This window comes from Bombyx mori, chromosome 8 (genome assembly GCF_030269925.1).
Source record: "Bombyx mori chromosome 8, ASM3026992v2".
Lineage (NCBI taxonomy): Eukaryota > Metazoa > Arthropoda > Insecta > Lepidoptera > Bombycidae > Bombyx > Bombyx mori.
The window spans coordinates 8,942,181-8,967,829 of NC_085114.1; the positions used below are offsets into that span (position 1 = coordinate 8,942,181).

Genomic DNA, 25,649 nt, shown 5'->3' on the forward strand with positions numbered 1-25,649 from the left:
CAACATAAAAGCTCTGCTTTTTATTTTTATTAGCAATTAAACAATTAACCCGTCGAGGCGAACAAAAGGGCTTCCCTGCTGCGTCGAGCGAAATATTATACTCGTTGAAGGCGTATTGTGGTAAATTTTAGGGTTTGTTCATAGGCATAAAGATGAAAGCTTTTAGACTCGAATAAACACTGCGATTCTATTCAAAACGAGGAAGTCTCTCAGCTGGTTAGCTAAGTAAATTAGGTCGTGTTTTTAGTATATACATAATTCAGAAATGCTTCGGAGTATCCTTTTTCAACACCCGTTTATTAGTTTAGTAGGTATGTATATACATATTATATAACTACATATATGGTATATGTAATGAAATCTTTGAAGGTAATTTAAAACGACTTCAAGACGTCCGATTAACTTAAATAACTGGCATACGTATGAAGAACCCATGACTACGCAATGCTTTTATTACTTCGTTTTTTTTGAATGAAGGATTACGGGTGGCCCGGCGACTTTCCCTATTTCATCAAGACAGGTAGGCGAGCCAAGGCTCAGCCAGGAGAGTGGGGGTTTGATAACAGCTGCACGAGCAACTCCGAAGGAGACTTGAGAACACAAGGGCAGCTGATTCGCGAATGAATTTACTACAGGATCGGAATGGCGACCCGCTGAGAAGATCCGATGAGAAACTCAGTGGGCTGTATCTGTTGGCTAATTTACTCGCCGAGACCTTCGACGCAAGCGACGGGTTCGACGAGAACGATACCCAGTGCTTGGGGTACCCAAAGGCACCGTTAGTAGTTCGGGAGGATCCGAAATGACGTGTTTTGGGCGACGTCGACTGTTCAACCATTTGGTCCGCAGGATTGGCTATGTAGTTTCCGGTGGCCACGATGAGAGGATTCTCATGTCGTGCCGCAGTATGGGTCAAGCTCTTTGCCGAGTTTCATGAGTAAGGTTTAACTTCGCTCTAATATCCGGACCGGTATCAGCGGGATAAAAAAAGTGAAATCGATTGTTAGTTCGGTTTCCTACTTAGGCGTGTTATTTTAGTTTTTGAACTAAATATGTTATTAATTACGGAGTAAGGCTAAGCTTGTGATAAATAATTTTAGTCAATATTATTCCAAATAACAATAACCAATTTAGTTACATTAACGGTGAATTATCAAGGCGTTACCGTCTTAAGGTTTATAGGACGTATAATTAATGAACTGTATAATGTAGCGTATTAAACATTGTTTATTATAATGTTATTATTATTATATTGCCTTCTTTTTTTATACACGACATGCACTGTTCCCATAGTCGTTCCCAATAACCGGGAAACCCTGTGTTCATCAATAGTGCGTTTCCGATATCATTTTTGCCATATCTAGAAACCAACTCTAGAACTTTCTCCCCTCCTTTGTGTATCTTGAGTGGTGTGACACGTACTTATTGAAACGATGTTTGAAAATATTCATTTCCTAGTCGGAAGTCCTTTTTTTCCTACCTAAGCTGATGGTCTAGAGTCTCTAGAGAGAACATGTCAGCGTCACCGGGCTAGTAGGTGAGCACACGGGGTTCAAACCTGACGTTGTTGCTAACACGAACCCTAGCTAGAGCCGTGCTTCGCAGAATCTACTACCGGATCGGAAACGCGATCCACTGAGAAGATCCGGCGAGAAACTCAGTGGGCTGTGTCTGTGGGTTAATTTACTCGCCAAGCACTTCGTCACAAGCGACGAGTTCGACGAGAACGATACCGATCGGCAGCCATTGGGCTCTATTGCCTCTGGCATAGCTATTGTTCATTGGTGACGACATCTCACTATCAAATGAGCGGACCAGTCCATGAGACTTATGAAAAACAAAACAAAAATACAACACAAAACATATGTTTGCGTAATCACTGTTGCTAGGTACTCCCTATACGGTACGGTACTCCGTAAGTCTGAATGACTATTACAGTCCACTAAGTTTCTCGCTGGATCTTCGCAGTGGGTCGCGATTCTGATCCGGTGGTAGACTCTGCGAAGCACTGCTCTTGCTAGGGTTAGTGTTAGCAAATTCACTCAGATAGCCGCTTAGGCTACGAGCGAATAGGTAGGGAAAAAAATATGTTTTCTTACTATCCTACTTATTTCGGCACCAAAGCAATCAGGCGTTTGGGTTTAAAAATAATACAACTGCTAAATGATGGCTTTGAACACTTTCTTCTCTCACGATGAAAAAAAACCCTAATTCAAAACAGCTTAGTACACAGACTCCTGGAAAATCAGATGTAAATAAAATACAATGACTTTTTATCATTTATTTAATAAAAATCTCTTTTGACTTGAACACGTTCACTAAAATACAGACAATCAAAGAAAATTATTAATAATAACATTGAGATTACAACCAGTCCAGCTTACAACGATTAGTTACAAGACCTCACTATTGACCGATTTTACAAAAACAATTTACATTAAAACTACTTATTTACAATTTCATTTTGCCTTTACATTTGCTTGAAATGATTGATGAATGAATACACTGAATGCTGAACTTGTCGATTTGATTACGTCAAGGATTTATGTTTTGCAAGAGAAATTCAAAGCTTTTAGAATTCATTACCATATGACAGTTCCATATATATATAAAGTTAGTTGCGTTGTTGTAAAAAAAACGAATCATCCGGTGAGCTTGCGAACTGAGATGTTTCATAAAAACTACGATTTATTTATTTAAAAAAATTCGAACACTCGCTAAGTGATTTTTTTTTAAATATTTACATAAATAACCATGTAAATGTGCACCGTTTTTTTTTTTTTTGAAAAGATTATTTACACCATATACAATTAACCTAAAAAGTATTTAACAACGACATCAAAGAGATAAATAGGTTGTATTATTACTTTAGACAATCTAATACACAAATAAGAAATTAGGCGTGAACTTGTTTGATTATCGAAAGCACCGCTGTTATAAGAATTTAATTTCTTACAATAATTTGGCTTTGTGTAGACAATTTTTAAATATGTATTCATTAAAGTAACAAAAAATTTCTAAAATGGCAGTTTCCGTTTTATAATTTACAAAACCCGATCGACTGTCAGCCTTCTCGAACACTATTCTACTAAAAATTGATAAGTTATAACAACGTATTCTTTACGTTTCTATGAAACGATCGTTCGTAACAAAATTATTAGGCTTTTCTATCACTTCGACGTATACACTCATTGCATGTTAAAAGTTTTACTGGCTATATAATATACACGACACACAATACATTCATCAATCCGACAGTTTGTCTTTCAGACTCGCCGTTGCCTATTTATAAATGTAATATTGGAATGTTGGTACTTTATAATTTTTTATTTTAAATTCCATAGTCCGATACGCGCTGTTCACAGTGAAGGCTCACTATTTACTGATGGACCTTCGTGTCGAGGAGAACCTCTGAGGAGTTCGATAACGGAATGACGAGGGGGACAGTCCCCTCAGCTCTGTGCTACGGAATCCAGCGGCACCACCAGTTTTCCGTTGGAGTAGCTGGAACAAAGGAAAAGTTTGAAACGAAAAGAATTTTCCGCGTGCCAGTATTTCGTCGAGCGTTCGTTAGGTTTTATGAAAGTTGTTATACAATTCGCGGAGATTAATGTTTGTTGTAAGTAATAAGAAGTTATTAACCTGTACGGGATAGTGGCTGTTCTGGATTTAGGTCTGCTTGGCCTACACGCTTCATCTGCAACCAAGACAATTTTGTTGTGAAAGTAATTTTCGAAAACTATATTCATATAGTTTGTACCCTACAGTTATGGCTTAATTAAGTAATATTCTACGCTATTGTCTCGGTTCTTGGAGAACAATAAGTAGAAGTTAGAAGTAATATCTGCGATACCTTAATGAGAGAACTTCGTATCGACTTTGTTAATCGTTTCTGACCGCAGAAACTTGTATTTTCCGCCTATATTCCTGCGATCTTTCCGCAAAGTAATATAATGAACAAAAATAAATAAAAGTGAAACGGAAATTTGTGAATGGACGCGCTCAGTGTCGATTTCACTATCGGAATAAAATAATACAGTAAAGAAAAAAAATTTAAACGAACTGATGTATGTTTTTCGTTTTCGAACTTTCTGCTGAGAGACCAGCGTGAAACCCTTACCGATAGTGCGGCTAACATCGTTGTGAGAGGCACGCATCGCATTTGACGGGCTCGGTCCGCCGCCTGCCCTGTGAGCCCTGCGAGCCGGACTTACGCCGGAAAGTGTACCTAACGAGCAGACCTGCAATGCAAAACGCGCCACCGTTAACAAAAACAAATAAACAAACCAAAATGAAAACAACAAACATCGAACCACGCGCGCGTCCATCTGAAAAATGCCTATGGCCAGTCGAAAGCGGGCGAAAAAAAAGAAAAAAAGAAATTATGCTCTCAGGGTTTTCATGACTTGATACCGCTCGGATTCATTCACGTTTTATGTGAGAATGGAACGCTATTTTGTACGGAAAATATATTTTGCGAACAGTGTGAGAGATGACACAGTCTAAATGGCGTAATTTCGAGAATATGAATGTTTTTTTTTTTGTGTTTGTGAAAGTAAAAAGTTAACCTTTATGCAATTTTTAATACGTTTTGCCCTAATGTTTATTTGTGGTTTAATGCAACAATAGCTGTATTTTGAAATGCTGCATTAGCGTAATAAATTCAATCATGAAGTCTCCATGCAATAACTCACCCGTGAGGCCTGCTTTGTTAATGCTATTCGAGCTGGAGAACCCAGATATTTTCTTCCAGGATTTTTTATTCCAAAATCCACTGGCTTTTGCATCCCCACAACTTGAGCTCCTAGGAGATTGCGAATCCCTTGGAAATCGTACACCACATTCTTCGGCACTCAGTATCTTCACACCTGCAGTGCGTGTCCCGTATGCCACAGCAGGTAAATGCGGTACCGAGCCTGTTGGCTTACGACGAAGGCTGCCCACATAGCTTGCACCGCTACTACTCCCACTAAAACCGCTATCTAAATCCGGAGGATTACAACTGGCCGGTGATAGTAGCTCATCCGTTGGGCCCACTCTTAGTAATTCTTCAATATTGTCTCTATCTTCTGCACGTTCTGAGTCAGGCGATTCACACTCAGGCATCAGCATGGCTTCGACACTTAGATTCAGTTCGCCTAAAATTCGCTTATGCCTTGACTCTACGCGGCGGACCTCTTCTTCAACCACGCTTCTGTCCAGCGATACTAGCGACTGCCTAGGAACGTAGCGATGTTTTGGGCAAGTTCTCGTACCATCAGTAATTTCTTCGTAGATATTTTCTTCCGTTCCATATCTTGTGACATAATTGTGACGAGAGGTTCGCTCCCGTGGAACTGCACCACGTCCTCGTTGTCGATTTGCTTTTCTTGAAGACGACGGCATCGATAAATGGTGGTCGTAGTAAGCATATGAATAATCAATCGGCTCAAATCGCTCCATAGTAGCGGTGATGTTGCTGCGATCCCACGTCTGCGGTGGCGGTTCTCTTGACAAGTTAACTGCTGCAAGTCTGGCCGGTAAGATTTCGTCAAGGTCGCGTGCGCATCGTTCATCCAAAGAATGAGCACCGTCGTCTTCTTCTCGTCTGTGCTTCCTATGCGTTCGACGAGGCTGTTGTGTTTTACTATGACCCCGGTCAAAATCGTTAATATGTCCATGACTGTAATCAGGAGTTCGACTTCGATTATAATCTAGGGTCCTATGTTTACAGTCGAGTGTATGATGATAATCAGGTGTACGCCTGAGAGTATAGTTACAGTTCCCTTCGTAATCTGATCTGTCGTATGAAGGACTGTCTTCTGCGTTACTCGTGTGTGGATGAGGGCAGTCTGCCGCTATGCCTGATTCAGAAGAGGGATAGTCGTGAACCTCGGCAGTAGTTAGGACGTGATCATCAGGCCGTGCAGGTTCAGATGCAGCATGGCGATGGAGGGGACGTGGACGCGTCGTTTCGCGACAGCTGGCGAAGTTTCTTTGCAGGGATGGCTGGTGCGGGTATCGACCGCATCGAGTGTCGAACACCGCCTCCCCGGGATCCTCGGGGCTCGGCGGCGCGCTGCGTGATTCCATGGCTCATCCTCTCATCACCAATATGTACCTGTAAAAGACAATAAGACTTTTTTTTAAATTCTAAGAATGTATAAAACGTACGCTTAATGAAATAGGCGACGCGGGTGGCGTAACTCAGCCGAGGGCAATGAATCCGAAATTACACGCTCCGTGATAAGGGTAGGGTAAGTGACGATGAACACAGTAGCCGACGTCGATATATCATCATCAGTCGCAGAGTAATAAATAAATCGAGGACTTTGTACACAATGTTTACTTCCCGACCTTCATTATAAAATATTTATGTGCAACTGCATCTCGTGAGCTCTGTTAAAATGAAAGACGATCATGGAAAAGTAAAACAAAAAACTGCCGAAAGAATGTAATCGATTTTTTTTAGCAAATACTGCTTTATCGCTTCTCGAATAAAAATGTTCATCTGAATAAACCACAAATAAAGCTGAAACAGAACACACATTACGCCCTCATACATGAATGTATCAAACGCAAGCCCATGCCGGGGAAGATTATGAAAATGCGTTATTCATCAATTTCGGCTATCATAACGAAATACGGCTATCAGCATTTTTATTGCGTTTTCCTTGAAAGTTATTGCGCGAATTCCAGACAAATTTATTGCGATAACGATAAGTGCCCGTGAACTAGTGTCGCAAGGGCGTCGCTGCTACTACGGCCGTTGCCATGGAAACGGGTCCCCGCGGTTTATCGTGGCTTCCGGCCGATATTCCTTGCATCTAAATCATCATCAGCGCTGGGAAGCGCCTCGTAAAGCGCCCGTTGACCGTCCGGCGGTGGCAATCATTTGTTATGCCCGCTAAAGTGCGCTTTGGGATTACTAGACCCTACACGGGATCGACCTCGGTAATGATATTTTACGTTTGGTGTCAGGCTTGTTTATTCTTTAATTTTATTTAGTTTTGAAATGAAAATGGAAATTGTCGACGCGGGTCAATCGCCACTGTGGTCTTATAAAATTTAGAAAACAGTTTTGTAAGCAATAATTGTATCTACCACAGCATTCGGAATTGTAAATTAGTGTTATTAGAGATATTGATATATTGAGTTTTATGAATATTTTACAACTGACGTTTTGTGATTTTATTAATTAAAATATAATTTATTTTTTTAGATAACCAAAACGGTAATCTATATCTATATATAAATGAATTGCTGTTCGTTAGTCTCGCTAAAACTCGAGAACGGCTGGACCGATTGGCTAATTTTGGTCTTGAATTATTTGTGGAAGTCTAGAGTAGGTTTAAAAGGTAGATAAATATGAATGCTCGAAATTATTATAAACTAGCGACCCGCCCTCGCTTCGCTTCGGAAACATTAAAACACACACGAAACCAAAAAAATTAAATAAAATTTTTTTTACAAAAAGTAGCCTATGTTCATCAGGGACAATGTCGGCTTCTAATGGAAAAATAATTTTTCAAATCGGTCCAGTAGTTTCGGAGCCTATTCGAAACAAACAAACAAACAAATCTTTCCTCTTTATAATATTAGTATAGATATAGATAAAAATAACAATTTTGTTTATTCCTTGATGTGTCCTCCGTCGGACGGATTCCTTTTGTTTGTTTTAAGTTTATTTTATACAAAAGTTTAGGTCTTTTATTTATTGATTGAGGCACTACGAAGTCTACCGGGTCAGCTAGTTCTATATAAAAATGGATACTCTGAGAATACTATAAAATAAATTCGAACTGTAGAATAGAGTTTCGATTTTCTACCATTTTGTCATAAAACACGTCGGATGTGTTCAACTTTTTTCTCCCCCTTGTAAAGGTCCCCCATCGCAAACGAACGAATATATTACGCAATACGAGGGTTAAAATCATGCAACATTCTTAATGGCGTCGTAATTGCAATGAAATTTATTTTTAACAAATTGTACTACGCTCCGTGACGCCCAACACAATTCCGAGATAAATAAATAAATAAATAAATGTTTACTAACAGTCACGCCACGTTACCTGGTCCCGTGATAAGTTCGTAAAGAACTTGTGTTACAGGTACCAGATAACGGAAATAAATATAAGATTTTTATTATACACATACACATATTTAATATAAAATATGTACATCCATAACCCTGGAAAAGACATTTATATTTATCATACAAATATCTTCCCTTGGCGGGATTCGAACCCGCGACCCCCTTGTGTAGTGACCATGTCACTTACTACTACACCAGACGGCCGTTTGGCCGATGTACTCGTATACTACTGACAAGAACGATTCAGTCATTAAGGAATCTTAAGCCACGTCTAAATAAAAAGAATAATAAGCTGTAGGCTTTTAGGCCTAGGGGTAGAGGTCCCAAACGATGGTCGGACGAAATAGCGGAGGAACTGGGGGTACCTGTCAGCGACGCACTCAACCAAGCTTCAAAACGGGATCGATGGAGACAGTTGGTTGATGGAATCGGACGGAGTCACGATCCTCAGCAGTGAAGGACCGATCGAAGAGAGAGAGAGAGGCTTTTAGACTGCTAAAATACTACAGGACCTCGTGTGAGTCCGCACATGTAGGTACCACCACATCGCCTATTTCTGCCGTGAAGCATTAATGCGTTTCGGTTTGAAGGGTGGGGCAGCCGTTGTAGCTATATTGAGACCTTAGAACTTATATCTCAAGCTGGGTGGCGCATTTACGTTGTAGATGTCTATGGGCTCCAGTAACCACATAACACCAGGTGGGCTGTGAGCTCGTCCACCCATTTAAGCAAAAAAAAAGAATCTAAAAGTTGTATGTTTAATGTAGGCCTAAAAACATGTGAGAGATGATCCACGTGTTTCAGCCGACCGTAAACTGATCTGCCTATTTTAGATAATAGAAAAATATATGCGCATTGAATTGTTGTACACAAATAATTTGTCTAGTAACCTAAAATTAACTTTATGAGTTTCACATCGTGTATCCCTACAATTTTGCGCCATTAAAAACAATCACTTAATACTTAAATAATAAGTGAATTCATTTCCTATGCACCCCACATTAAGCCTTATTATACATGTACCTAATAGTTTCTTTTTTCGGACACAATATGTTGCCTACGATAACGTGTAACAAAATTACTGTTCCGTTGCTTGTGTTCTTAATATGCATACCTAACTGAACAATAACTATAGGTGTCGCTAAGCGGAACTCATTTGACAATTTACGGGACAGAAATAACGCTGACTAAATTGTCTGAGAAATAAAATTAGAAATTTCTTTAATAACATTTTGACCGTAACGCATCATTTATGAATTTGAATGTTATATGAGTTATAATAATTATAGTCTGCAACCTCTTGAAAGAGAGCTACGAATAAATACACTCGAGCTAAAGCCACGATCAGAATGGAGAGAATGTTGCGGCCCAAAGTTTGTGATTTATTTATTTCTATTGCTCTTAAAGACTCTCAGCTAGTGGCCATATGGGACATTTGCGTGAGATACCCCCTAGCTATTATACGCTTAATTTTGGCTTAAAAAATTGCGTCGGATCATTCTCTGATTATGCTAGGGCCCGCCGTCGCACAAGCGCTCTATCTATCATCGACAAAGCGAGGTAGACAAGGGGGCGCTAGCTTAAGCTAATTACTCCATATCTATCCTACGTGATCATGGCATATCTGACAATCTGCTATCGGGCGACCTAGCACACATACCGCTGCTATATTCGAGTCAGTCTGTCGGCTCTAGTTTCCTACTGTTGCGGTTTCCGTGTAGGATATGAATCCAATATAAGAGGACTATCGCGGGCTACATTTGACTTACACGATATCGAGTTTTTATCGTATCCCTCAACAGAAGTTGGTAGGACCAGGTCTGCCATTACAGTGAATGTTTTGCAGTTTTTAAAATAGACGAAAGATAACTAATTAGCATTCATATATGTGCACAGCAAGGGTCTTATTGTGGTCTGTCTGAGTGTATAGGTGGCCCGAAGCGAATGAATGCTCGTCACGTTTGTAAGTCCCGAGTGACCTACGATCGCTTGATGTGATTTTGTAATAATTCGTCGTCGCCTTCACACTTTGGCTTCGTTACGAGACAGTAATTGTTTTCGATTGCGTGCGTTGATATTTTGTTGACTATTAATACGGTGGGAATTCTGAATGTTATGATGCCATTGTAATTTATTTTGTTTTTATTGAAGTTGTTGTCGTATATATCGCTTACACACATTGCTAGTCAAATTGTTTGTCAGATGAAAACATTTCTTTATCAATTATGTATGTATGTATGCATGATTATCGATTAGGCTTTGTCCCGCTCCCATCTGTACCAATAGACGAGGCGACCGTCAGGAGTAAGGGTCAGCTTTGAAATCATTTTTGAAAAGCGCATCAGCTTTCGCAGATACGAATTACTGGTTGACATAAGATTGATTTTTGCCAGCCAGGCGTGGATATTCACGCAGGCTATACAATACCTTCAGGCTGATTTTTCCAAGCCACGAGCACTATGGAAAAGTCGAGTGCATAACCAATTGCATATTCCGTTTATTGGTGTTTTTGAAGATTCGAGAAAACATTAAAAACCACCCAATAATAAGTACTCACGGAATTTGCGGAATAGGTAGATATTATATCGCGTCGAACATATAACCACAGTGCGCTTTGGTTGATTTTAATATTAAAAGTTTGACAAAAAGAGATTAAATTGGTCCTCAGACTCGTAACTGTTTTGTCTTTGCCTATTTTTACATAAAACGTGTTGCACAATAATATGTGTTATTTTTGTGTTATCATTTATAAAATCTAAATACCTACTGTTCTGTTGTCACTTGGTGTGTTCTGCCTTTCAATTAAATAATAGTATCGAATAAAAGTACCTATCGCTGTTTGTGTTTCCGTAAAAGCAGTTAGTCGGAAGCCCCGACTCGTTATTGGCGATTTTAATGCGGCAGTAAACGCAAGAACACTAAAGTGGCTTTCAAGAACCTTATTTGAACGTTAGCGGTAACAATATAGTCAATGAAGTTGGCAAAATACACTTACGTTACACAAACTAATTTGTTGTTTATTATTTAAGTTCATTGTTTCTTTTATTAGTGTTCGAATTCTTTCGATCGATACTTTCGTGACTAGAATATTTTTTGGTATATTTGTGTAGTATTTTTATTAGTTCAGTTTTTTTTGGAACGAAGTTTCTTGTGGGACGATGCGGAAGGGTACCCTAACCGGGAAAAAACGTCCGTAACGTAAGATTTTTATTATTTGTGTGTAGTCTTAGTATGATGGCTATTCAGTGTCTAATGTATTGTATTGTATGAACTTAAAAAACAATATAATAAGGAACTTCGTTACTATACGGTAACCCACGACACCATACATCTTTTTTTTCGGTATCTACGCTATAGTAGTATGGATAGGCTATTTCAGTTTCACCCTAACGTGTAGGTGAGCTTACGCGGCTCAAACCTGAACTGTTGCTAACACTGGCCCTAGCGAGAGCTGTGCTTCGCAGAATCTACCACCGGATCGGAAACGAGAAGATGCTCAGCTTATTTCACTATCGTGTATAAAGTGATTCTGTTTTACTGAACGAATAACATAGTCATATATTACATGCTAGGTATGACGTAAACAATAGAAGCTGAGGAATGCGATTTCCCAGTGATTATAATTCACGCACTTCGAAGAGCTCCCTAATCAGGCGCGCGAAAAGTTTTAACAGCGTTTGATGTCTCAACCGTTACCCCCCCTGGAAACGAGAACATCAAATTTCTCAAGAGAATCCTCCTCCGGTACCTACTAAGGATTCGTTAAAATTCAGCGAAGCTAAGAACACATTAGAAACGAATAGGCTCGCTCCGTCTTAACAATTATCCCCGAGTTTATACACGTTTTATTGTCGACATTAGGGATGTGCTTTCCGGTCGGTGTAGCCTCAATATTTTACTGGAATCGGGTATTTGTTCAACGAAATTGAGTACGTAATTGTTATTACGAACTCTCAATTTCAATGTTTATACAGTGTTCTTGCATGATTTAAGTTTGTGTTGTTCGTGTAAACTCGATCCCGTAACTTGTGTACCCAGCGGGGTGTGGTCGCCCACGCATTATTTTTTGTTCTGTTTATACGGCCGGGATAAGATACGTTTTCGAATCGATGCCTGAGAAATATGATCATAATGCATGTAAACTTTTAATTGAACTCGCTAGGAACGTATAAATCGTAAGGACTTTAAAAGAATTCTACGAATGTATTGATAAATAAACCGATCTTACATTCCGTCTTAAAGTCGTGTATCCGAATCGTTAGCTTTTTTTTATTGCTTTGACGGGTGGACGAGCTCACAGCCCTCCTAGTGTTAAGTGGTTACTGGAGCCCATAGACAAGTTCTAAGATTTCAAGTGTAGTTACAACGGCTGCCCTACCCTTCAAATCGAAACGCATTACTGCTTCACGGCAGAAATAGGCAGGGTAGTGGTACCTACCCGCGCGGATTGCTACTGCAACAATACTTCAAACAGAAATAATTTTCTCAATTAATTCCAACCTAATTCTGTCGATATCACTCAGCGAACGAAGTAATACAATAAAGTACAATTACCCATAACTGAATGACTCATAAAAACTCCGTTGCCATTCGCCGGTTAAATACATATAGAACAGCGTAAAAGGTATCTGGATCGTTTTGTAAATTGCTATTGTTACGAGATTTTCATCGCACGGTGTTGATGTAAAACAGATTCTGTCCCTCGTTACGACGAAACTGAACGATGACTTAGTACGAGATTTTCTAAAGGTGAGAGCGTGACTATACCTTCCTCGATATTACGTTCCTCTCATAATTTCGAATAGCACATTCTTGAGGATTTGTGTCGGAACCGTTTTATCTAATAGGGGGACATATTTTTCATGGGTTAACGGATAAATTCTTGCTCATAAAATTCTTATTCGTTTGGCGAAAAATTTCGTTTTTAATTTATGAACGCGTGAAAATCGTTATTTCAATTGAATTAGTTAAATTGTGATATCTAGAAGCCGACAGACCGGAATGGGAAATGTGTTGTTGTTTTAACGATAAAATACCGCTAAACTTGAGAACATTTCTAAGTGAAAATTTGCCGTCAGCTCTAAGGAAACGATCCAGTGAATTGGCTACCAGCCTATAAAACGTAATGTCACATTCATTTGCAATTCAAGAGTCCTCAGCCTATATTATGCCTAATAAAATTTACATATTTAAATTAAACTGAGAAATAACAAGATACCGAAACCGTCACGACTTTAAGATTGTTTGGACATTCGCCTCTACGCACTGCCTTTTTTTATTTTTTGAGAAATGCTTACGTATTTTGATAATTGTATTTGTGACAATATAAATTACCTTTAAGCCTCTAAGTAGAAATACTTAGAGAGCGTTCTCGTTTAATGTATTATACAAATATTTCAATAGATAAATTGAACGTTTACTAGCTTCATTAAGGTATGATCAAAGTATTTTAATTGAAACAGAGCTAATACAATGTATTAATCGTACAATGCTCTCCGTGTTCAATACAATAACGCGTTTAGGGTGCTGGTGGTGCTGCCCCGCTTTTGTAGCGCATCAGGGATGTTTGCAGACGCGCACATAGATTGTTTTTACGCTACCATGCGTAAGAGGTGTGCATCTCTGGTAAACAGAGTGAGGGCCAGCTCCAACAGTATCCTGAGCATGATCGCAAGCAGGCTGGACTGTATATACATGGGTCGCTGTGGTGCCATCTCCCATGGGATGTTACCACAGTAATTCATTGTGATGTAAATATAACTACTAACATAGGTCTAAGTCTTACTAACAATTTATATGAGTCATGGATACTTGAAATAAAAACATTATTATTATTATTATTATTAATGAAATACTAAATGTCAAATGAATGTTCTTAGTCACGCCCTTGCCTTTAAGGTATTGATCCGTCGCTATATTGGTGTCTACTAGCCGGGATTCAAGTCCAGCAGACAGACATCGATTTATCTAAGAAATTCCACGATCAAAGAATAATATTATACAATAAGAATCAAACCCACAAACTTCATGACTTTTTATTCAAGTTGTTTAAGACGGTAAGGCGTGAATCCTGTGGCGGCTCATCATAACCGTCATAGCCACTCAATACCATGTGGGCTGAGAGATTGTTGTGGTGCCATAAAAAAATAGACTTTATTTTTGTATTTGTTAATGTTTAATTATGTATGCCTATAAAGGGTGTCCCAGAAATAGTGAATAATCCTCAAACATCCCATAGTAGAGCTATTGGGGACACAAAATAAAGAATAAAAAAAAATCCTTAGGTATGTAGTACCTAAAATAAAAATAAAGAAAAAATACCAAATTTTATGATTAAAATTTAAGTTCAGATTAACTTTTATAATAGGATATAGTTAACTCTCAATTTATAAAACACTGAATCATGTCAAAAAATTACATATATGTATTTTTGTATTTTTTTAATATATATTTACTTCAGATTTTGCATCCATATTACATTTATTAACGATAACATTTCATATAGAATACCAAAATTAAATAAAACAATAACTACCTACACTTTCGGAATAAAATAAATAATAATAATAATAATAAAACAAAAAATAAACATTCTTTGTATTACAAAAATTCAAAGCGTAAATTTGCCGTGGAGTGTTTATTTAAAAACGGCCCAGTCGAAAACACGCTTTACATATCAAAAGCACGATATGTGTTAATGAGAGACCTTTGATACCAATCAGTCTGCAATATGAAAACATACTCCATCCCGCGTGTGTGATAACGGTATTTATTTGTCACATTCAGCGCGCGCTGAACAAGAGTTTGTCCTTTATCACACCATAATGTAACGCGACATGTATGTAACGCTTTGTAACATTCAATTTTTGCTCGTTCAACTAAATCGCGGCGTAATGGCATATTAATAAAACATCGTTTTTGACTGGTGGTAGGACCTCTTGTGAGTTTACTGGTGGCAGGACCTCTGGACGCGCGGGTAGGTACCACCACCCTGCCTATTTCTGCCGTGAAGCAGTAATGCGTTTCGGTTTGAAGAGTGGGGCAGCCGTTGTAACTAGACTTGAGACCTTAGAACTTATATCTCAAGGTAGGTGGCGCATATTCGTTGTAGATGTCTATGGGCTCCAGTAACCACTTAACATCAGGTTGGCTGTGAACTCGTCCACCCATTTATGCAATAAAAAAAGGGATTATTTTTACGATGATTGAAATGAAAACATTTTTGGCACCCCGTTGTGATTTGAAACTAAAATGACTCAAGTCGATATAACGTAAATAACACTCAAAAATCGACACTAAACTAAAGAGAGAAACATGCACATACATCTACAGCGTTTAGGTTGCAAATAAATGACACGGAGGACATTTTGGATGATTTTACTTTTACCGTGCGTGAACTATAAACAAGTTATTTTTTTTAAGGCTTCAAGTGCTCTGAAGTCTTTTCGTAATGCTAAATTTTACCCCTTGTAGGTCCATTAAAAATGATCGCAGAAAATGATTCCGTCTTCGTACTTAATACATACATACGTGACGTAAAATATATTTTCATGTCACATAACAATCGACTCTGGAATGCACTTCCCCCTCAGGATTTTACGAGCGCTTTCGTAATATGTATTTTTTTTATATAGTTGTGAAGGAGTATTTAATCTTTAATTTGTCAACTCATTTGTATTCTTTTTTTTTTTTTTTTATTTCCCTTGTAGGGCAATGAATAACAATGTTTTAACAATGTTCAATGAATAACAATGTTTTATTTTTTCTGTCAAATTTTGTTGCAATTACAAAATAGTGTGATGAAGGCCAAGCTTATTGCGATTTCATCTAAATAATAATTATTTATTTGACAGCCCTTTTAAATTTATTTTACGACAAGGTAATCTAATGCTTGGTAATCTAATGTATATACCTATATTACGGGACTAAAATCTTACAATAAATTGTTAAAAATCTAAAATATAGCAATTTTCTCGTTAGCCCCTGTGAGGTTAATGATTAATAAATGAAAATGACGGACCTCAAAAATGTAATTTACTTATCTATATTTAAGTTTTAATGATCCTTCTCAGACGTCAGTAGCAATACTCAATAACTTTATTAGTATACGGTGTTATTAATTAACCGAGAATTTTTATCAGTTTACAGCTACGGTTTTTACAGCGGCACCATTCTGGAAATGATTCAATTTGGGAAGTTTAAAAGTTTACAATCTCAATAAAACTTTTTTAAGGCAAGCAAATAAAAATATACCGAGTTCGAAATCTAATTAGTGCGGTGCAGTCAACGAATCCCGGGTGTTTTTAATGCCAGTAAAAGTTTTAGGGTCAGTGAAGTGGGTGAGATTCGGTCACATCCAATGTGGGAGTGTACGGCGACTGTCGTTTTCCTATTTTGCAAGTCACGTGGACTAATGAACCCACTCACGATTCCGTTGGCAGAAACCTTTGTAAATAATTTAATCAATCTGTTTATTCTGGCACGGTACAAATTAAGCGGGCACGCTTCGGAGGTTGATTAAAAAGCCGCAGTCGACAGGTCTTCGAAAGCCTTCGGAAACGTGTGGGCGCGATTGTGTTTTATTGAAACGATACAAAATATTAAAGATCTTATTGGGAACGAAAAAAAAAAATTCGGGGTGACGTTACCTACTTAAACTAATTTTCCATTGAAATCTCATTGCGCCACTTTGAGAAGGCGGCACGACATGAGAACCCGTGGCCGCTGGGAATTACATACCCGATTCTGTAGACCGAATGGTAAATAGTCGACGTCACCCAAAGCACGTCATTACGAATCTTCCCGATCCATTAACGGTGCTTTTATGTACCACAAGCACCGGTCACCGTCCTCGTCGAACCCGTCGCTTGCGACGAAGGGCTCGACGAGCGAATTAACCCATAGACACAGCCCGCTGAATTTCTCGTCGGATCTTCTCAGTGGGTCGCGTTTCCGATCCGGTGGTAGATTCTGCGAAGCAACGCTCTTGCTACCGGTCAGTGTTAGCAACACTCCGGTTTGAGCTCCGTGAGCTCACCTACATGCTAGGGCGAAACTGAAATAGCCCCTCAAGGCTATCAGCATAGGCAGGAAAAAAAATTTAAATTGAAATGTTTTTGTTTCTGATTAATGCTCAAGTGAGGTAGTTGATGGTAAACGCAAGTCACGAGGGCAATCGAATAAAAAGCGTAGCGAGTGAAAAATATCTGCGGGAGCCGTAGCTTATGCTATAAAAGGATTACTATTTTATGACTTTTACTTTTTCTATAATACGTTGATTCGTTTCAATTTAATGAAAGTATTCTCTTGGGACGTGTAATTATTTATACTGTACTGCTTTACACATACATACATATATTCGTAAGCGTTAGCGTGGTATGGACATGTGATGCGTAGAGAGAAGATGCATGTGACTAGGAGATGTATGGAAATGGTAGTGCAAGGTAGAGGGGGAAGAGATCGACCAAAGAAGACATAGATGGAGTGTGTTTGATTTGATTTGATTTGAATCCCTATTCAGAAACTATAGCTTCGTACTATTTTCGTCGATTTTGGGAGTTCTATACATTTTAAGTTAGTGGTTTTGAATTGTCATTATAATAAGTATATGTGTGAAGAAAAATAGATGGTAGTTGGCATTAATGTATTAAGTATAAATGTCCTCATAACATCTTAGTCGTTCTTGACCACGAAAAGTGTAAAGTATTCTAAGCATCGTAAAAAATATAAATTATGTAATATATATAACTTAGTATTTATAAGGCGTAGGTATTAACTTAATTATTCTGTTAAGTTTTTTTTTATTATATCTTCAGAATCAGTTTAAATCATTTGAGAAGATTTCTCCACCGCCACAGAAGTCCGTTAAAGGTCTCATAGTCCAAAAGCTGATTGTTTTTTCAGGACAAATAAGTGAATTCTCGAACTTCACGGATGAGTTGCTTGATTATACGAATTCCAGGAAAGTTTTGCATATGCAGCGGCTTCTAATAACTGTGAAATGTGTCTGAACACGTAGGGCTAAGTGGAATGGAATTTCCACAAACATTTTAATACTTAATTATTTCAGTAATTGGTTGAAATATTACTAAAGCAGGTTTTCTAAAGATTTATTTATTATAATAGATTTATTCTGTGTTTACTATTCTTTATCCAATTGGCGAAGTAAGGTGATGTTTTCCATCCTAGAAATGTTATATTACATAATGTATAGGTACATACACATCTAATTATTTGAAAAACCTAAGCATTTTGATTATTATTTTTTTTATATAAGGCGTCATTACATTCACCAAGTTGTGATAGGATTTTAATATTTCAATATGGTGTTCAAGAAAAAAAAATGAAAATACAATGAATATTTTACCTGGATTATATTATAAATTACATCTATTTTGTGTTTCTATCACTATTTTATTTTCATTTAAAATAGAATCTGGAAAAAACGTAGTGTAGTCAGGACCTACATCCATAGAAATAATTTATTTACAACTTTTAGAAAATTTGTTCTAGTAAATTTCAAAATAAAAGAAGATGTTAATAAACACTTGTTTCATGATAAAATCCTACTAATATATGCAAAAGTTTGTAAGTATGTATGGATGAATGTTTGTTACACTTGCACGCAAAAACTACTGAATGCATTTTGATGAAACTTTACAATAATATACCATATATATCAGAATAGCACATAGGCTATAATTTATAAAGATATTACAAAAAATATAATGATAAGTATGAAGTTAGTAGGAAAAACATCTGCCATCTGCGAGTTATTCTGACGTGCGGGGAGAAAACCGTTGGAGCTACAAGTATGTAATGGAAATATTTATCTTAATTAAACTAGCGACCCGCCCTCGCTTCGCTTCGGAAACTGAGTTTATTATTGATTTCTCCACTATTTAATGGATGTTATTATACATTAAAACCTTCCTCTTTAATCACTCTATCTATTAAAAAAACCGCATCAAAATCCGTTGCGTAGTTTTAAAGATTTAAGCATACATAGGGACAGAGAAAGCGACTTTGTTTTATACTATGTAGTGATAGTTCTACATAAAGTCCGCAACAGCATATATAATTTTTTTATGTGTAAGCCATTATCGCAATACAAAATTGATAATTAATTTTTAACGCACATTTGGTAGTAACAAATTGATCTATATATCAAAATAATTACTTTTATGGCATCTGGTATTTAAATTAAATCAACTTTGCCTTTTACACTACATCATTTGGACAACAAATATTTGAATATTTGTAGCTATAAACAACCGGGTGCACGCTATTATGGTGCAGTCCAGCGGCGGTTATCGGAGCCTATAGACGTCAACAATGTTAATGCCACATGAGACATGAGTTCTAAGTCAAATCGAAACGCATTACTACTTCACGGTAGAAACAAGTAGAGTGGTAGTACCTACCCACGCGGGCCCATGTGACGCGCTACCAACCGGTAATTACGCAGTTATAATGTCATGGACCTTAATATAGCCAGCAAGTGTTACGTTTGTGAGATTTGGCTATGTGTTGTCGGTCTAGAATACCACTACCCCATTTCTTTCATTGGGTATCGTTGGGTGTTGTAGTAGCTTTTACTGGATAATGCACAGAAGGGTTCTTGGAAAATCATACCGGCGTACTCCACTATCCTTTCCAGTAGACGCATTCAGCTCTAACACTAGGAGCAGACTTAGGGACCCCGATAACCGTACTCGTCGAGCTCGACAAAGAGTTCTACGTGCAATCTAACCCATGCATCAGGCCACTGAGTTTCTCGCCGGATCTTCTCAGCGGGTCGCGATTCCGATCCGGTAGTACATTCATTCGCGAAGCAGTTGCACTCGAGTTATTAGGTCTACTTTGGAGGCGCAGCCGTTAGCAAATCCCAACCCCCTGGCTGAGTGTTTGCTCGCCCACCTGTCCTGGCGAAACTGGAAAGGCCTCCAAGCCACCAGTAATCACACATTAAAAAAAAAACATCGTACTGCAATCACCAACCGGCATTCTTTGAAATAGGCCTGTGTATATATATGTATAGGCGGATTGATATAAAGGCGATTTGGTGGAGAATAAGTATTTCTACCATAAAACTCTCATGTGGATGTATTCAGACTTTCAGAGTTCGATCTCATCATAAGTCTCAAGGTCAGTGAAGGCTTCACGTTGGGATGTATATAGGCTCTATTAACCTCAGTACAGGTAGACCGTGAGCTTGTTCACCCAACTACGCAAGGTAAACATAATTGGAAAGACAAACACGTCTCACGGAATACTTTGGGTTTCGAGTTTCTACGCAACAATACATACTAAATTAAGTTTTACAAATGGTTATAATTCACATGCTCGGTAACATTAATGTGACATATATTTGTCCATTGTTGCATTTTTGGTCACGCATACAAATAGTCGAACGAGAAACATGAAAAAAAAATCGGAGAAGAACTTGTCGCTCAGTCACGGTTCAAATTCAAAGTGTAATTTAAAATGAATATTTCAAAAGCTACTCAATTAGTTTCTCTTTTATGTTCTATTAAATGAAAAAAAGTTGCTTAGAAACTTCTATGATAAGTGATTACTAGAGCCGTTAGAATTTGAATGACGCCTCCCATCTCCAGAGTCGAGGTCGTGGAGTCGAGGAGTTTCAATTGCATTGTGTAACGGTTGCCTTAGTCTTCGAGCCGGAACCCATCATAACTGCTTCACGACAGAAATAGGAAGAAAGGTGATGGTCTCGCAATGTGCTTGCCACCGATAAACAGTGTTTTGAGGTGGTGTAACTCTATCATGAAATATTATTGATAGACGTGCCACAGCCCATTCACTAAGCTCTGTACTCGTTTTCTACAGCATCCAATGGAAGAAATATGCTGGAGTTATGCTGGTCCGCCACACATCCAAAATTCTTGGTGTAGCGTTGTGTTGAAGGAAGTGGGAAACTAATCGAAAAATTCTCTACTAAATATCGATTCTCGGTAAGATGACGATACGAATGCTGTTGATAAGGAACTATCACTCTATCTGTTTTTCTCCCCAACCTATTTGCTAGTAGCATAAGAAGCTATTCCCGCTACCTTCGGACGGGTAGGTAAGCTCACATGCTTAACCTGAGATAAATTGCGAACCGTAGCTCTAGCAGATCCAGTGCTTCACAGAGTCTACCACCGGATCGGAATCGCAACCCTCTGAAAAACCCAGCGAGAAACTCAGTAGGCTGTGCCTATTGCTATAGGCTCTTTGGACTTGAAATCTTCACATAAATTAAGATGGTTCAGCTTTCGTAATTTCGATACGGAATCCTAGAAAAAAGCCGCAAAATATTCGAACAGACACAAAAGTAATATTAGATTGAATAATAAAGAAGTGCGTGTTGTCGAAAAGCCAATAACGGTATGATCCAATTTATAAATAGTAAAAGGAAGACCCGAGTAAAATAAAAATGAAAAGTCACGGTTTCTTTCATGTGACAATGTCAATCCACAAGTGTCCTTAAGTTAGTGAAAGACTGACAAATTTATTTTCAGTGAGCTTTGTTATAGCATATTTTTGGAAGAAGGAGAAATATTTTTGACATCCAGAACATTAGAGTTACTTATAAAAATATAAATGTAGATTGTTTTAAGAAAGTCATATTAAAGGTTTGCGGCTTAATAGAGCCCACTATACACTCGTACAGAGTGACGGTATAATTTCGGCTTCCAAATCTAGGGAAAAGTAATATTTTTATTGAGTGTGTGCAATACTAGTTGATAACAGACAAACTTTCACCATCACTAAAACACCTATTTCTGAATAGGGTATTACGAGTATATAGATAGTGTTACGCGCTGAGGTTACAAGGGAAGTCGGGAAGTACAAGTTAACCCTATATTAGCACTTAGAACACTTAAAACACTTCACAAACACTTTAAATTTCGCAATTTACTTCTTCCGCTTCGCTTCAGGTGATCCGCTCGCTGTTTCACTTCGAGTAGTTCCGATTACTAACTGACTGCGTGCCATCTCTGCAATGCTTTTATAGTCGAGACGAAATGCCTAGAATCGTCGAAAATATTCCACAAAAGTCGAGTATTGTGTGTTTCCGCTATCTGACAATAGATGGCGTTATAATTCTTGAGCGTTCTAGATGTTACTAGATCCTTCGATATTTGTTCGACTATTCGGCGATAGATGGCGTTACTCTTACCGGTCTAACAATTGCTTCAATTCCAACTGAAATTTCAAGTTAATATCTCGAGGTAGATGACAGTTTTAAATTAGTACACCTACGAGAACTGATAGACTCATAACATCAGATGAAGCTCACCTTAGGGCCCTAAAATTATTGATATACATAATCAGTAGTTTATTGTTCAGAATTAAACTGGATAACTTACTGAAAACTGTACGAATAAGGATAAAAATTGTAATTCAAGTTACTCTAAGCTCACTCACTAACAGCACTCAATCCTTAAATAGCAATATATTAAAAAATAAATTACACACACATTCTATGAGTATTAGTAATAGGGAGCCGACTGCATAAAATTAATTGAATAAATGCTTTGGTTGCGTTAAGAGCTTCAGAAGTGGCCAACGCATCAATCATTTTCTCATCCACTTTATGTCAACATCAAATTTTGATAGTAACATGATGGATCACTGTTTTCACATTGTAGGTGAATTGTCGTGGGGCCCTCGAATCTTCTGTTTTAGCTCACTAATGTCTTTTGAAAAACAAAAGTGTTTTCGTATGTGATGACGATAATAATAATAATAAAATAGCGAGTAGTTGTATTATGCGTTTTGTTCATTGGAACTGCTATTAAATATGATGATATTTTTTTCAGTTCAGTTGCGCGAATCGTTGAAATAATAAAGACTACTCTAATGGTTTAATCTCTGTTTAATCTCTTTTACTGGTGGTAGGACCTCTTGTGAGTCCGCACGGGTAGGTACCACCACCCTGCCTATTTCTACCGTGAAGCAGTAATGCATTTCGGTTTGAAGGGTGGGACAGCCGTTGTAACTATACTAAGACCTTAGAACTTATATCTCAAGGTGAGTGGCGCATTTACGTTGTAGATATCTATGGGCTCCAGTAACCACTTAACACCAGGTGGGCTATGAGCTCGTCCACCCATCTAAGCAATAAAAAATTAAAAAAATGTTCCGGAAACGGATATATTCCATGATGGTTTGCAGCGATTTATAGTTGTTGCTAGAAATTACTTAAGCTAATATTATTAATACCTTACAAATGTTTTGGTTATACTGTTAATTTGAAAGAAGACTAAAATAAATAAATAAATACCATTATAAATTTCAACTTTACACCGAAAAACTTCTAGTACTTTGTCAAGGAGTCTTCCTAATCTTAAATTCGCAAATTCTTTCTTAGTTAATCAATAATCGTTTACGTTGCTTTTGGTAATGTAAACTAGAAGAAGATCGTTACAGCAATTAACATATAAATCAACGTTAGTAAGCCGCAGACTTCGGTTTACGACGTCAAAATAAAACGAGACGGCCGGGCCTCCCGTTCCCAGCGGCTAAGGCGACGACACAAAACGAACAAATAAAATTTTCTTTGCACAGCGCTTCGAAATATTTAAAGCGGAATCGTTCGAGAATCGCGCGTATCTTGTTTGTATAAATGCAGGATTGAACGCTCATTACTCAACCGAGTACGGAATGCAGTGATTTGTGTCTATTGAGGGAGCTAGCGATTCGATTTAGCACCGTATGACCGTATCGTTCCGACGATCGAACAAAACGGTCAATTTAGTAGTTGCGACGGTCATGTAACTTTTTTTTTTTGTGATTGAAGGATTACTGGTGGCTCGGAGGCCTTTCCACTTTCACCAGGACAGGTGGGCGAGCAAAGGCTCAGCCAGAAGGGGTGGGATTTGCTAACAGCTGCCCGAGCGCCTCCGAAAGAGACCTAACAGCTCAAGAGCAACTGATTCGCGAATGAATCTACTACCGGATCCGAATCGGGACCCGCTTAAAAGATCCGGCGAGAAACTCAGCGAGCTGTTTCATAGGTTAGGTTGCACGTCGAACTCTTTGTCGAGTTCGACAAGTACAGTTACCGGGGTCCCTAAGCCTGCTCCTAGTGTCAGTATGTATGTATGTAGCCATGTAACTAGCTGTCCCGCATCGTCGACGGCCGCGCGATTCCGAACGCCCGCCGCCCGCCGGAAAAATGTACCTCTCATGAAATTTAATGTGGAAATGTCTTGAAACGACGCCAAACCCCGCGCCTGAATTATTTATGATCCGCTATTTTAATGGCGTCCCCGTTCGTTCATTACAGCGAGAGTGTTTCTTAATTTTGAATGCGAATCCGGTTCTGCAATACCTTATTTCATATTTTCAAAATTAAATGTTATTTATGAACGAGACGAAATTTCGAAATGATTCTTTACTTTAACCGCACTTTGGTTTTATTTATTTTTTATTGCTTAGACGGGTGGACGAGCTTACAGCCTGGTGTTAAGTGGTTACTGGAGCCCATAGACATTTACAACGCTAAATGCGACACCCACCTTGAGATATAAGTTCTAAGGTCTCAGTATAGTTACAAGAGCTGCCCCACCCTTCAAGCCGAAACGCATTACTGCTTCACAGCAGAAATAGGCGGGATGGTGGTACCTACCCGTGCGGACTCACATGAGGTCCTACCACTAGTATGGTTCGTTTGAATCTTGAATTTTGAAATTTACTTACTCAGGATTGTTATTAGATAAATTGCAGATAAATAATTTATGTCACATGTAATTCTACTAAGCACGTTTGAATTCCAATATCCAATAAGAAGTAAGCCAGTATTTATGACGTAATTTGAACACTATAACTGATCCATAAGACTTCGTGTATGTACCGCGTAAGTCTAGTTGTATTGTCGCACCACATCGTTACGTGTAAATCAATCGCCCACGCAATGCTCTGATAGTATTGTGTATTCGCACAAACATCCCAACTGCAGTCTGCTACCTATCATAAAGATTTCACCGTGCTGACTTATAAGACAGCGCAATGTGCGGGCGTCAAAACCAATAGAATAAACAAGGCTTATCAGTTACGAGATTTTGCATAAAAACATAATATGTATGTCCGATCGTACGAAAATAGTGTCAAAGTTATGAAACCAAACTATTTTGTGTTGCCAAAACAAATGCGGCTCGTTGGTATTGCGTGAAAAATACATCGTTCGTCTGTTTTGTAATAATTTTTTTTAATGGGATTTTAAGACCTGGTTACTAGGACCTTTAAGTCATGTCTTATTTTAATTGATATTCTTATTTTTATGAAAAATTATATTATGGGGTGAAATGAAATGAAATGAAATGAAGATGATTAATTTGAGACATTAATGAACTGGGATGAAATTATATGAAATAAGATGAGATGATATGGGACGAAATACAATCTCAATGAAATGGTGATAATTTACTGAGATTTTTTCAGGGGACTTTTTGGAGGATCCCGAAAAATTACGTCCAGCGGCTTTATTTCATTTTCCCACATTTGTGCACTTTCACGGATATTAAACCGTTAATAAACTACCATTATTACACATTTAAACCTGAAA

At 38.1% G+C, this 25,649-nt stretch overlaps 1 protein-coding gene across 11 annotated transcripts in view; it reads right to left on the bottom strand.

The window, feature by feature from the left end:
- Positions 1 to 2,266: 2,266 nt before the first annotated feature.
- Positions 2,267 to 25,649, bottom strand: part of LOC101737699 (uncharacterized) — a 123,947-nt gene continuing 100,564 nt past the window's right edge. For 5 of the 11 annotated variants that reach the window (XR_001140080.4, XR_001140078.4, XR_002431472.3 and 2 more), the window contains 4 exons: positions 4,695 to 6,100; positions 4,121 to 4,241; positions 3,643 to 3,697; positions 2,267 to 3,504 (listed from right to left, as the gene is read on the bottom strand). Coding sequence is in view for 6 of the 11 variants with exons in the window: in XM_012695548.4 (XP_012551002.1) it covers positions 3,453 to 3,504; positions 3,643 to 3,697; positions 4,695 to 6,072 (1,485 nt within the window). In the remaining 5 variants the exon portion in view is untranslated. The remainder of the gene's footprint in view (positions 3,505 to 3,642; positions 3,698 to 4,120; positions 4,242 to 4,694; positions 6,101 to 25,649) is intronic. The other 6 variants (XM_012695548.4, XM_062669731.1, XM_062669730.1 and 3 more) reach the window with 2 other exon arrangements.